This window comes from Pleuronectes platessa, chromosome 22 (genome assembly GCF_947347685.1).
Source record: "Pleuronectes platessa chromosome 22, fPlePla1.1, whole genome shotgun sequence".
NCBI classification, from domain to species: domain Eukaryota; kingdom Metazoa; phylum Chordata; class Actinopteri; order Pleuronectiformes; family Pleuronectidae; genus Pleuronectes; species Pleuronectes platessa.
The window spans coordinates 13,516,744-13,529,461 of record NC_070647.1 but is presented as its reverse complement, the minus strand read 5'-3'; the positions used below and the strand labels follow the sequence as shown (position 1 = coordinate 13,529,461).

Genomic DNA, 12,718 nt, shown 5'->3' with positions numbered 1-12,718 from the left:
AATACAGTGAAACTCAGAAGTGGGACTGCAGGTGGCTCAACAGCGCTGTCTTCAGGAGAGAGAAACACGCTCACCTATTTGTTGTTTCAGACACTTTGTCCCACTGCACTGGTGTGAAGCTGCATGCGCACCTTGTGTGTATTTGCTTGTATGTTAGTGTGTCAGCGAGTGAGTGTGGAAAGGGGACACGACTTCTACCAAGATTAATGGAGCCAATCTCCAGGGCTATCCAGCAGAGTGACCATACCCTCCCTATCCTACCTTCTTCTTCTTCTTCTCTTCTATTCCCCCATCTCTCTCTCCCTCCACCCCTGTTCCCTCGATCTCGCTCTAATTAAATGAATCAATCAGTGGCAACACCAAAGCTGGACAGATAGCAGGGTTTGTGTGTCCCAGGAAAAACAAAGCAAGAAACGCCAGACGTGTAGCCACGACAGATGAAAGATGGAGAGAAACAAAGACATCAGGAAAGAAAGCCAGATATCAAATGAGCAGAAACATAAAGATGCCTTCGATTCGCGGCCCGTCTCTTTATCCTATCACCACGACTCCTCTGGAGCCTTATCAGCTCAGCCTATGCTATCGCACAGACACATGAATGGACGTTAACCTTTCCCACTGAACTATATACTGTCCCCGTCCTCCATTATCTCGTCCTCCGAGTGGACAATATATAGCCGGTGTCAGGCCCATAATCACATCATTATTACGTAATATATGTACATGATATGATAAATGCAGTATTTGACATGCCTGGTGCATAGTGATAGGCAAATCACTGCCCTTATCAATATATTACTTATTAACCCAGAGCCCAGATTGCATGTGCATTGCTGCTGTTGAAACCTGAGGCGTCTTATTCACCTTGACCTCGGTGCAGTCCTTCCACGAATTCATTTTTTACCGTATTCTTACTGCCGAGATATCACTGACAAAGGTTAAATAATTCATATAACATGAATGTATTTAATAACATTGCGTCCACTCCTATCCTTAATGCTATGGAAACATAACCATAAATATTCAAGGGGGTAGCAGAGATATAAACCCCTGCCCTGTATCGTATAACTGAGGGTCAGAAAGTGATATGAACACTGTTTTGATAAATATTGTAAGCAGCAGTGAGGCTTTGCTGTTTGTACGCGAGTCTTGAAAAAGTATAACTGTGCGCCGGCATATGCGTGTGTGCTATTAAATTTCTGTTTGGCTCCGATCTCCTCAGCTCCCTTCCAGAAGAGACAAAACCGCACATGCTAAACGCTAATGTCTTCCCCAAGTTCAAACTATCTCACGCATTAATGTGTGCTTCAATGGCTGCGGAGAGCAGATGCGACTATAAAATGTGCTCCCCTATGGTTTCCCTATATGCGGCTGCAGCCAAGGTGGACGAGAGAGGGTGTTTAATGTGCTGTAGCAATATTGAGCTCTCTCTCTCTCTCTCTCTCTCTGATGCCAGTGGTGTGTGTCTGTCTCTGATAACACCTGGCACAGAGAGTACCATTGCACTAAAAAGGGAGCACATACAGTACACGCACACAAACATGCCCTCGCTCAAAGATGTATAGACACACATGGACACACTCCTCCACATCTGCTCAATTACCGGAAGGTTTATCAAACCATTTTATAGAACCGTCACTATGATTTTTAATTATCCATTGCAGTCGGAGTGGAGACGGATTCACCACCTGGCTGATGGGAAGCTCCCGACATAAATAACTTGATGTAAACCTGCTTCAAAAAGCTACTTTAGTTTACACTTCCTGGATGAAACGGATGAAAACTCCTTTATCGAAAGCGCTCATGACAACGAAACAAATAAAACTTCACGCTGAGGAGACAACTGTGACACCTCAGATGAAGACCATCAAAGAAACCAGGGAGAAGCTTCTCATTTCGAGCACACAAACACATCCACACACACTCACAGGTGGGGAAACAGTCGCATGTGGCTAGGAACACAGTGCACGCCTGGTATCGGAAACACACGCAGATGCCATCCTGACCCACCGACGTGAACGGCAGGGAGAAGAAGAGCGAAAGGCTCTTTTATTTAGCCCAATTAAAAAAAGGCAAAAAGCCCAAACAAAAGAAGTGTTTTATTGCCCTCCCCACTATCAGCAGAAAGGCTCATTAGCCACAGCAGCATAATTAGCAAGATGCTGCACTCCTCGTTAAGGAGGGGCCCGAGCTGTAAACAAACCCTGCTGAACTCCCAACGCCCACGGTCTCTTTCGCTGTAATGAACTGCCACCGCTGTTCCCTCCCTGTGAGAGAACCAGGCGTGCAGACAGGAAGGCTCTGACAGAAACAAACACACCACAAAACGCAGAGGAAACACACACACACACACACACACCTACTCAGTGACAATCATATATCCAGGTTCCCGCTACACAAACACCCACATCGCAGACAAACTACCTCTCTGTGACACCCGTCTTCCTTGACAACTGAGCGGACACACACATCACACACATAGATGTGTAAAAAACATATATGTGTGCATGTGAAACGTCAATTTCCAAAATATTGCAGACAGAGAGTCAAACTCCACCAATCATCAAGAGTATCTGACAACTGAGACACAGAGAAATCTTGCCAGCTGCCTGGATCTTGACACCGGCACTGCTGTAATCCTCAACCTGCCATGAGCCTGTTATGGATAAGAGAGGCTGCCAAAATTAGCACGATGAGCCTGTGGTTAAATATGGTGCAGTCAATGAGGCAGACAATATAAGATCTTTTTCTGTAATGGCTCCAGCTCTTTGCTAAGTTGAACAGTTGTCATTTGCAATTTATCTGGATGTTGTTTGTGTAGGGGTGGCAACATGCATATTCAAATGTGGATATCTCAATGCTTCGGTTGGGTTGGGTACTGAATCCAGTACTTTTACCAGAAAGGACCAAATTACAACAGTACTGTCAATGAGTAACAGAGCCCAGAGGGGGCCGATACTGTATTAGTTAACACAATATTTACCAGTACACAAAACCAAAATGTGTATCACAAAATACTACTAGAAATAAGGGAGAAACTCTATGTAGAGACAAATATTCTTGAACAGAAACACACAGGTTGCACCAGACAGAGAGAAGAAAGACATCCCTACAACGAGCACAAGCACAGTGAACCTGCAGTGAACCCAACCCACTACTTGTGTGTGCGTATGTGTGTGTGTGTGTGTGTGTGTGTGTGTGTGTGTGTGTGTGTGTGTGTGTGTGTGTGTGTGTGTGTGTGTGAGTGGTTACATAGAGAACCACCGGTTAGTAAAAGCTCAAACTACAAAAAAATGTAATAATATTGCAGCAACAATTGCGATCTTGTGAAATAGATGGTGAGTTTGGAATAACTATCTGAATATAATCTGTGTGTCTGTGTGTGTGTGTGTGTGTGTGTGTGTGTGTGTGTGTGTGTATGTGTGTGTTTGTGTGCGTTCCCCTGATCCAGCCGAGATCACAGAGAACTGCATGGTGTGGATACTCCAGTGAATCCATTGAACAGAGGTACTAAGGGGAAACATTGTGAAACAAACAGGTTGTGCGATTGTTTATTAAACCTCTCTAACCGCTGACAGTTGGATGCACTACACACAAATCCTATGTGTCTGAATTTGTGTCAATACAAGTTGAAGACTGTGCACATCCAGTGTACTTAGCCTGTACTATTTAAACTAAGGAAAGTTCCCAAACTATAGACATCAACTTATGGCATAAAGCTTGTGAATACACAATATAACTGGAGGACACAGTGTAGATGATAACCAGTGATATCAACGCTGTAAGTCGATAGTTGTGTTTCGAATGCTTTGGACATTCCTCACCTGCAGCAGGGGTCTCTGGACGCCCAGAACCTTCATGGTGTCGGCGCTGGCAAGGATCTTCAAGGGGTCGGCCGTCTTGCTCACTGTCTCAATGTCCTTGTTGATCTCTGTCCGCACCTAATGATTCGGTGAAAGAAGTGTGTATCAAAAGGATAAGAGGCAGCGAGGAGACACACACACACTCACACCACACTGCCGTCCACTGGGAGTCAAGCTACAGTTGTCTAACCTTCTCCGAAAGAACCACTCAGTTACTGCCCTTGTATTTTCTTTCTCCACTTTTTATTGCCTCGTGTATTTTTCTTAGTTCAGATCTGACATTTCATTTGACACCTGCCTTCTGGCCATTCCGCTGGGAAGCCGTGCACTCCGGACGCGTGCGGCTGGGTAAGAACAGGTATTCTATTAAGGTTGTATTGAGAAGATTAAGTAATACAATCGTCACTGGCACTATGCCGTTGTGGAGGTTTTTTTGGTTCGATCAAAGAAACCCTGAGGGGGTACAATGGAACATTCAATTCCAGGTCAATTGATTTTTTTAAGACTAGGAGCCTGGAAACTGCATCAGAGGAATTTTCGAATATAGTGCAAAAGGTTCCAGCTATTGAGTAACAAGATCAAGACTGAGGCCTTCATGACAGTATAATTAAAAGAGCATGTTTTTAACATAAAATTAAAATCAATCTGTTATTGAGGTTTTTAATATGGCGATTGGTATTTTATAGGAAAGCAAACATGTTCCAATAAAGCCGTTTTCAGACATGAGCTGTGGGACATCCTCCAGAGATTGTCTTGCATAAAGGAAGAACGCAGCAGGTGATTCTCTGCTCAGATGCATTAACAATGAAGTGTTCAGGTGAGGCGTGGTGCAGCATGCAGAGGATGGGTGGAACATAGTAATTCCTCTACGGAGATCAGGTATTCTGTTTACAGCACATTGACACTGGCAATGGACCTCATCACCAATAGCTCTCTAATCTCTCTAGCTATCTAGTCGTCTTTGTATAATTTGTATTATTTTTGATAATTTCAGAGTTTCAGTTCATGTCAGAAAGCAGCGTAAAACATTTCTTTGAATGCTGGTATTCGACTCTGTTGGAGAGAGCGCTTCACTTTGTAATTTCACTCACCTGGTTGAGAAAGAGGTCGTTGATGTAGTAGGTGAGGAAAGCTCGGAGCTGGCACTGCTTGGCCTGGCCTGGCCCCATGTTCATCTCTATCTCCTGAATGAATCTGGACAGAACAATCGAGGCAAACACACATCAGAACAGAGAACACACACTGACAACAGCCGCTGTGAACGGAGGTTAAATGACCACTGAAATATTTCAGGGCTTCTGACCAGCAACACAGTAATCTGCATCAGTGGGCTTAGAATCGCCTAGAAGGGCAAGATCTCCTGTGGGGACTCATTTTGAAAATAGTGTGTCTCTCAAGGTGCCTTTGAGCACCTATAAGGGCCATTAATGCAGACCTTAGTTTAACTAACCAACCCTCAGATGTGAGTGTGTGCAACCACTGTAGTGAATGTGTGTGTAAAGGAAACCTTGTACAAATATATATAGTAGAATGAATGCAAATGCAAAAGTAGTTTCTAGGCATTAATGATAAAACACAATGAGAGCTACAGTTGCTCAGTGCACACGCTGTTTGGATGCTCCCAAGAAGCTGGTCTCTGGTTGGTCAGATGGGGTCAGACAGTTATGTATGGGTTGGTGGAGGCACATGCACACGTCGTTTGTCAGAGAATCATTGGTCACTGGCCTCGTCTCACACACACCGCCGGGCGAACCATGCAGCAGCGGGCTGCCTCCTGAAGCGCTCAGCACAAATAAATGCTCAAATAAATCAAAGCTCCTCCAAAAAAGAATTCTTTGACCTACAGGACCTGTGATATATATATGACCTGGACGTATAGGAGAGGGGAGCGCGAAGAAAAAGGTGTAAGAAAATTGTTTTATGTGACACAATTGTGAAAAACTGAGGGCAGGTGAAGGGAGTGCAGCAACAAAGATGACTCTAAAAGGAGATTTGATTGGACGTGGCTATTTGTAAAAAAGCAGGAGGAAGTGTTTGGAAACCGCGTTTGCACTTCAGGGAAGTAGAAGCTGCAACCAGGACACTGCAGCTTTGCAGAAAAGCAGTGACACAGTCGATTAAAGAGCTATAGATCAGTGAAGGTGCCAGATTGATTTGGTTACGCATTAATGTACGCACGCATACAAATGCGCGCACAAGCACACACTTACAAACAGCTTCACCCTAACACAAAAAAAGAGCAAAAGCTGCACGATCACACTACTCAGCATCTGGGCCCAATTAGTCGGGTAGAGCTGAGGCAAGTGTGTGTGTGTGTGTTCTTTTGTGTGTGTGTGTGTGGGGGGGGGGATATACGTTCATCCTTGTGTCAGAGAGAGCAAGAGCGAGACAGAGTGAGCGAGGAACCCAAACCTATTCTAAATCCTTCATTGATTCCCACTGAAACTCCACCACAACAGAAAGTTAAGTAGGAGAAACTCTACCGTGGCCTCATTAAAACCGTCAAGCTCCCCGGAAACAATGGAGGCCCAGACACACAGCTTCTCTGTATAAATACAGTGTGCACTTAAACGCCCCCCCCCCTCCCCCCCTTCACACAAATGTACAACTTCTGCCGACAACTTCATTTTTTGGGAATCAATCTCGGGACAAAAGTTGCCGGTTGGAACACGCGTCGCCCTTGTTCCCGAGATCCGTCTCGCGCTGTCATTATTGTCATTGTTTCGATAGGAGCGGCGGGATGATGGATCTTCAAGTTAGCGTGTGAGCACAGATGGATTTTTTGTAGGCAGGGGTGATAACATTTGAGTGATGTCGCAGGGACGAGGCAGTAAAAAAAACGGCTTTGTCAATCCCGACGGCCATCTGGAGCGGCAGGCACCTTCATGAGGGGAATCTGAGCCCGTGGGTTCCTCGAGGTAGACTCGCCGGAGGGGACTGGGGTAATAAGTAATGTCGGCACATGTCAGCACATTGACATGCTTACAGCTGGTAAGGTTTATTGACAAAGTGTTCTGTGGGAGGATTCAGAGAAATCATTCGACTACTTAAACATACAATTTGTCACTTCGGCCACAAGGGGTCCCTCCGTCAAAACAATAAGAAAAGACTTATTTTGTGGAAGTCGTGAAACAGCGTCAGATCATGGGAGTTGATGAAAGTCTCCTTGACGCGAATCAGATTCATTTATTTAAGTTTTATCCACGTCCCGGATGTTATAGCAGAAATGGACAAAGGCGACCAAACTGGATTTCTCTGGGTTTATAGTAAAATATGGGATAATTGGGATAATATAAGTCCACAAGTCAACAAAAACAAAGGTCTAGTAACTTTTTATTTAACTTAATGTAGTAAAGAATTGTTTCATATTGAGATAACGTGGAGCCAAGCACAGAGGAGCTCTAAGAGTTCTAAATGGATTCTGAAAGGAAGCTCATTGTCATTACAACCGCATCTTCCCAACATCTGCCTCGCTGATGTTCCTGACACACTGTATAGAGAGCAACAGCTTCTGGTGACGATGATGGTGGCGATAACAAATTACACCGAACACGTTAACACACACAAACACACACTGACTCACATTCAAAAGCCATCAGCTTGTCTCAACTCCGAATGAATCACAAACCAAAACTGCAGGAGCGCTCTCTTGGCGGGCTGCGCTGCACAAGGCCGTTTGCAGGAGAAAACAACAACTGGATCCTGAGCCGAGCCTCCCACACAGAAACATGGTACGACCGCTTGACCTCTCTCCAAAGAGTGACAGCGAGCTCGCCTCGTTTCATCTCTCAAGGCTACATCCGAGCTCGACTTCACATTCGTCTGGATTGACATTCTCGCCAGTTATCATGAGCTCCTGCGTGATACATCAGAACATGACCTGATTTTAAAAGCATCTTAACACGTCTGGCCTGACTCCTTTCAATGCTACCGCTGGGAAAGTTTTTTTATTTTTATTTTTTAAACAAATCTGAATTGTCGAGTAAACATAGTCAAATCATATTTAATAAATGCTTTAAATGTCTTTTCAAGCTCATGCCTGTGAATCATACAGGTAAAAGGCATCATTTTCTCCACAGACATACCTTATTATATGAAAGCCAATTTAATGCTTGAAAAATAACCTCCAATACCCGAAAAAACCATTAGGCTACTCGTTCAAAACGATGATTTCAATCCATTCAAAGCCACAAGAATTCAGTAATGGCGCCCACTTCATCTTACGAAGCCGTTATAATTGGACCCGATGTGACGGCAACAATGTCAGTTCCGTTGCCAGGTGACAACAAAACGCAGCAGTCGACCATATGGCAGCTGTACGCGGCGGAGGTGTCGGCCAAGTCACGGAGGTTGATGCTGTGGAGGCGCGACAGAGGCACAGCGGCGGTGGCACAGTGTGGACTCGCCCCTGTGTGTTGGGAAATCTTAGTGGTTTTATATAATCTGCTTATCTGCCCTCTCACACACACCGTTTCCTACTGGCCTCAAAATAACAGGGGGAAGGCGGCAAAAGGTTGTAATGGTGGGTGTCAATTACAGGAAGGGAATCTGAATGAGATCATTAAAAGGGCAACGAGACTGAGAGAGAGTGTTGGGATTTAGTGACTGAAAATAAAAGGTTCCTGTCAATCCGAGTAGAAGGACATTTGGTCACGGCTCCATCACATTGATCTAATGCGTTTACATGTACATGTGCAATTAAACAATATCCAAAATCCATTACATTTTCATCCATCTATAACATAAAATATGAGAAACATTCAGTATATATCGAAAGAATGTTCAATGTGCAAACACAGTGAAGTTGTAATGCATTATTGATCACCCCAGTATGTTTTTAGCTTTGACAACTGTGCTCAAAACAACTAAACCAACTGGGATCTTGTTGATTTACTCTTATACAATTCAAAATGTTATACTTTTGCTTTGCTATATCTGTCATATGTGAAAGTTCTTTAAATTTTGCTGTGTCACTCTGGGTTGTTAAAAACTCTCTGGCAGTAGAGACCTGGAGGAAATAACCGTCAGATTAATCAATAATGAAAACAATATCCACATTTAATAATAAAAAATATCCCTCCATTTCCTTAGAGAAATGTTTTGCAAACAGAGTAATGAATAGTTTATTGTCATTTCCTAACCAAAAGGCAAAACAACATTGACTGAGCAAACACACACATGAGCCCAGAGTCAGGAAGCAACAGTTCCCATCTTCAAATGTCTTTTCACTGCAAGTCTCACAGGTGCCAAGAACTCATCACACACACACACACACACACACACACACACACACACACACACAGATATTCAAATTCAAATCGGGTGTACAATAGCGTCCCCACACTCGCCTCAGGGTGTGTTGTCTCCTCTGGAGCCAACATGGCTGCACCAATCGCACACCAAACCCCAGCTTCTTAGCAGCAACTGCAGATGATTGCATTTGACAGCATGTAATTATCTGTCATTAGGAAACAGATGTCAGAGCCCAGGGTCTGGGGTGGGATAATTGTCGATGCTATGCCCTTTGTGTACGTATGTCGAGAAATAACACTCCTGAATGGAATTAAATGTATTTATACCAACAGGGATTTGGCTAATGAGCGAACCTGGTGCTTCCTAATGGCTTTCTGATTAGTCAGAAAACGCTTAAGTTGGGGTCTTTTTTTTTTTAAGGCAGTGAAAACAAATGATGACAGACAGGGACTGAGATGTTGTATAGCAGCGGCTCTGGATTCATTTCCCACTGGAAACTAAATCTAAGGTAACAAATGCTCCTTTAAATTGAAAGGGCTGGGATCCCACCATCCATCTTTATCTGCTGCCGCGGCGTAATGATGCCGAAAGAGAAATGGGATAAAGACAAAGATTTAAGAAAGACGGGCGGAATAAGAGTGTGCTAAGATCGATTAGAGACTCAGCATTTTTAAATCCCCCGGAATTCTCCTCAGGCACGAATCCATCAGCTACGGTGAATTCTGATTCTTGTTTTTTTCTTCTTGCTGCCGAAGAGAGGGAAGGCTTGATCTGTAAAGACTCGTCACACATCAAGGACAGGACACGGAGAACCTCCACCAACTGAGAGGGGATGAGGGAGAGTGAGTGGCGGTGTGTGTGTGTACATACCTAATCAGTCCGTCTTTGTCACAGTAACACACACGCGCTCGTGGATTAACACAAAAACACACGCGCCACATGTCAATACATCACTCCGCCACTGAGAGGGACTCCTCTATATGCAGTTATTCACACCGGCACTGCTCCGTCACTTCGGGAAGATTTCAAAGTCATAAAAAAAGGATTTTAATGGACGCGAACACTTAATGGGTTTTATGGCACGACCGGCGTTGGCTTTCATTTCAGCGGACCGGACAATAAATGCTACAACGGCAGCTTTTAATTGTTATCCAACTGCTCATTCAATATTGATTCTCTGGGAGTATTACAACCCCCCCAACACAAACTACGTCCTTATTTCTACAGCGGTGTTAAATTAATGGAGTCACACCCCAGAATGTAAAGCTCTGCTCAAGGGCTTTCACAGCACAAAGTTGTAGCGATGCATTAAAAAAGTTAAACATTGAAGAGATGGATGAGGGAACTTCTCTGAATGGCCACCAAAGATGCATTGCTTGAAAAACAAAACTGTGTATACCTCTGATGAATGTTCTCCAGCAGTTTCCACCTGCTGCCACTGGATGGCACTGTGTCAGCTTCCTCTAAAAGCTCAGGCTTCATGAGTTTTTTTCTTCTGATTAAATATGGTTTGGAGGAAGAATAAAGATTCCAGTTGGTGTGCACCACTTGAAACCTGTGCATGATTTGCTTGTGTGTGTATGTGTGTGTAGGGAGGAGAAGTGTGTGTTTTGATGTGACAGTATTGTGTGTGATTAGATGTGCTAGTCTGTTTTTTTTAATCAGGGCCTGGTGAAATGCATATGGTCGTTTCCGTGTCCCGCCCACGCCTCTGCAAGACTCCATCCTGTTTACACCCTGCTTCTTGCCCATGATGCCGTGTGTATGCATGTGCATGATCGTGCATGTGTTTGTATGTGTGTGTGTGTCTGTGTGTGTGTGTACAAGGGAAAGGGAGGTTGTATGTGTTTATCTAAGAGAACAAAAGAGAGAGTGTTAAAAAAGATGTGCGATGGGAAGGTGCAAAGATAAATTATGTAAATGATGTGTGTGTGTGTGTGTGTGTGTGTGTGTGTGTGTGTGTGTCTGTGTGTGTCCACATGCTTACAACAGCAGGTATGAATGGGATCCATAATACATGACCTTTCCTTGGAGAGTGAGCCTGATGAGAAAATAAAGAGAGCTCCATCGACACTGTACAGAACATAATGGATGACTTACTTAATTACTGTTACTGTGGATCGACTTGATTCATTCCTATTATTTCAAAATGGTTTACATGTGTTTCCCATGTGTCTGAATAGGTTTTCTCTAGGTACTCTGGGTCCCACAGTCCAAATATGTGCAGATTGGGGTTGGATCCATTCTGACTGACTTCAAATTGACAGTAGGTTTATCTGTCAGCTCTTTGATAGACTGTGCACTCTGCATTGGCTCCAGCAACCTTTAAAAGTGGTTAATATAATGTTTGGCTGGATGATGCCTAGGAAAACTTGGTTCAGTTTCTTGGCTTTGTTGAATTGTTTGAAACTGAATTTCAAAGTTCTTTCCTAAAATGAAATATTATCCAATGATAAAATTGTCAGACTCCACAGACTATAGCAAGCCTCCTCGATCTCCACTGAATCTCACACCAGTAGAATTGGCTCGCAGTATTTTTCCTTGAGTATAAGACCTGTTTCGCAGAAAAGATTTGTGGTGAGTCACAGTGGGGAAAAGCACAGGTGTGTTTATCTAAATTTGTGATGGCTGACTTCCATTTTGTTGCACGATTTCAGGGTCCTGGTGCTGAGCACGCCGGCTCACTGCCACGGCTTAGTGGGACAGAAATGGAGGGAATAGGATGGAGTCACGATTAACCTCGAAAACTGTGTCTCTGAAATGTCATTACTGTGAAAAACAAGGAGGCTACCCCCAAAATTAAATAAAAACAATCATCTCGATTAAAGGGATATCTGTGTTTTATAGTGTACACTGCAGGAACTTTAATTCTGCACGACTTAAAGAAATGCTGCAGAGTAAAACCAGGGCAGCTATAGGAACATTAGTGTGATGTTCATTAGGGGGTTACCTGTGCTTAACATAGTAGTGAGCAGGTGTAAGTCTTTATATGTGCAACAGATGCTCATTCTGCGTATCAAAGTGTGAGCGAATTCACACTTTTATTGCTTACATGCACATTTATTTCTGCACCTTTTTCTTTCAGTGTGCGTGTGCGTGTGTGTGTGTGTGTGTGTGTGTGTGTGTGTGCGTGTGGGTACTGGCCCGTCCCAGTGTGGTGCAGACCAATTAAAACAGGGGAGATTGATGACCAGGGGCTCTGAGTAGCAGCAGCAGCAGTGGAGCTAGCAGACAGCTGCTTCCTGCAGACAACAGGAAATGAGATGGCCTTGTTTAGCTGACGCTGCCAACACCAGCACCACGGAGTCTCAAAGACAAATCACCACCGCACTGCTGCTGCCGGCCTACTCCTCCATCTTCCTACAGCGGGCTCTCCACCCTCCATCTCTTTAGCTCTCTCTAATTCCACCCGAGACTATCTCTCTCATTAGTCTTTCTCTCCCGGAGCAATGCAGTCAAGGTATATTCAGGGAATACGGTGAAGATGCTCAGTACAGATGTGCACAGATAGATGCTTCCTCTATTCTTTGTTCCCAAACTGCCACATGAAGCCTTTACTCATCGGTTACTTGGCGTTTAGGGCATGTGAGTCAAATCATATA

The 12,718-nt window shown here is 44.1% G+C and overlaps 1 protein-coding gene across 1 annotated transcript in view; it reads right to left on the bottom strand.

Moving 5' to 3' along the window:
* The window catches only part of exoc4 (exocyst complex component 4), a 106,379-nt gene that overhangs the window by 32,473 nt on the left and 61,188 nt on the right, over positions 1-12,718 (bottom strand). Inside the window, exons 12-13 of the mRNA XM_053415040.1 lie at positions 4,955-5,057; positions 3,825-3,941 (exon numbers count right to left, since the gene is read on the bottom strand). Coding sequence (XP_053271015.1) covers positions 3,825-3,941; positions 4,955-5,057 — 220 coding nt within the window. The remainder of the gene's footprint in view (positions 1-3,824; positions 3,942-4,954; positions 5,058-12,718) is intronic.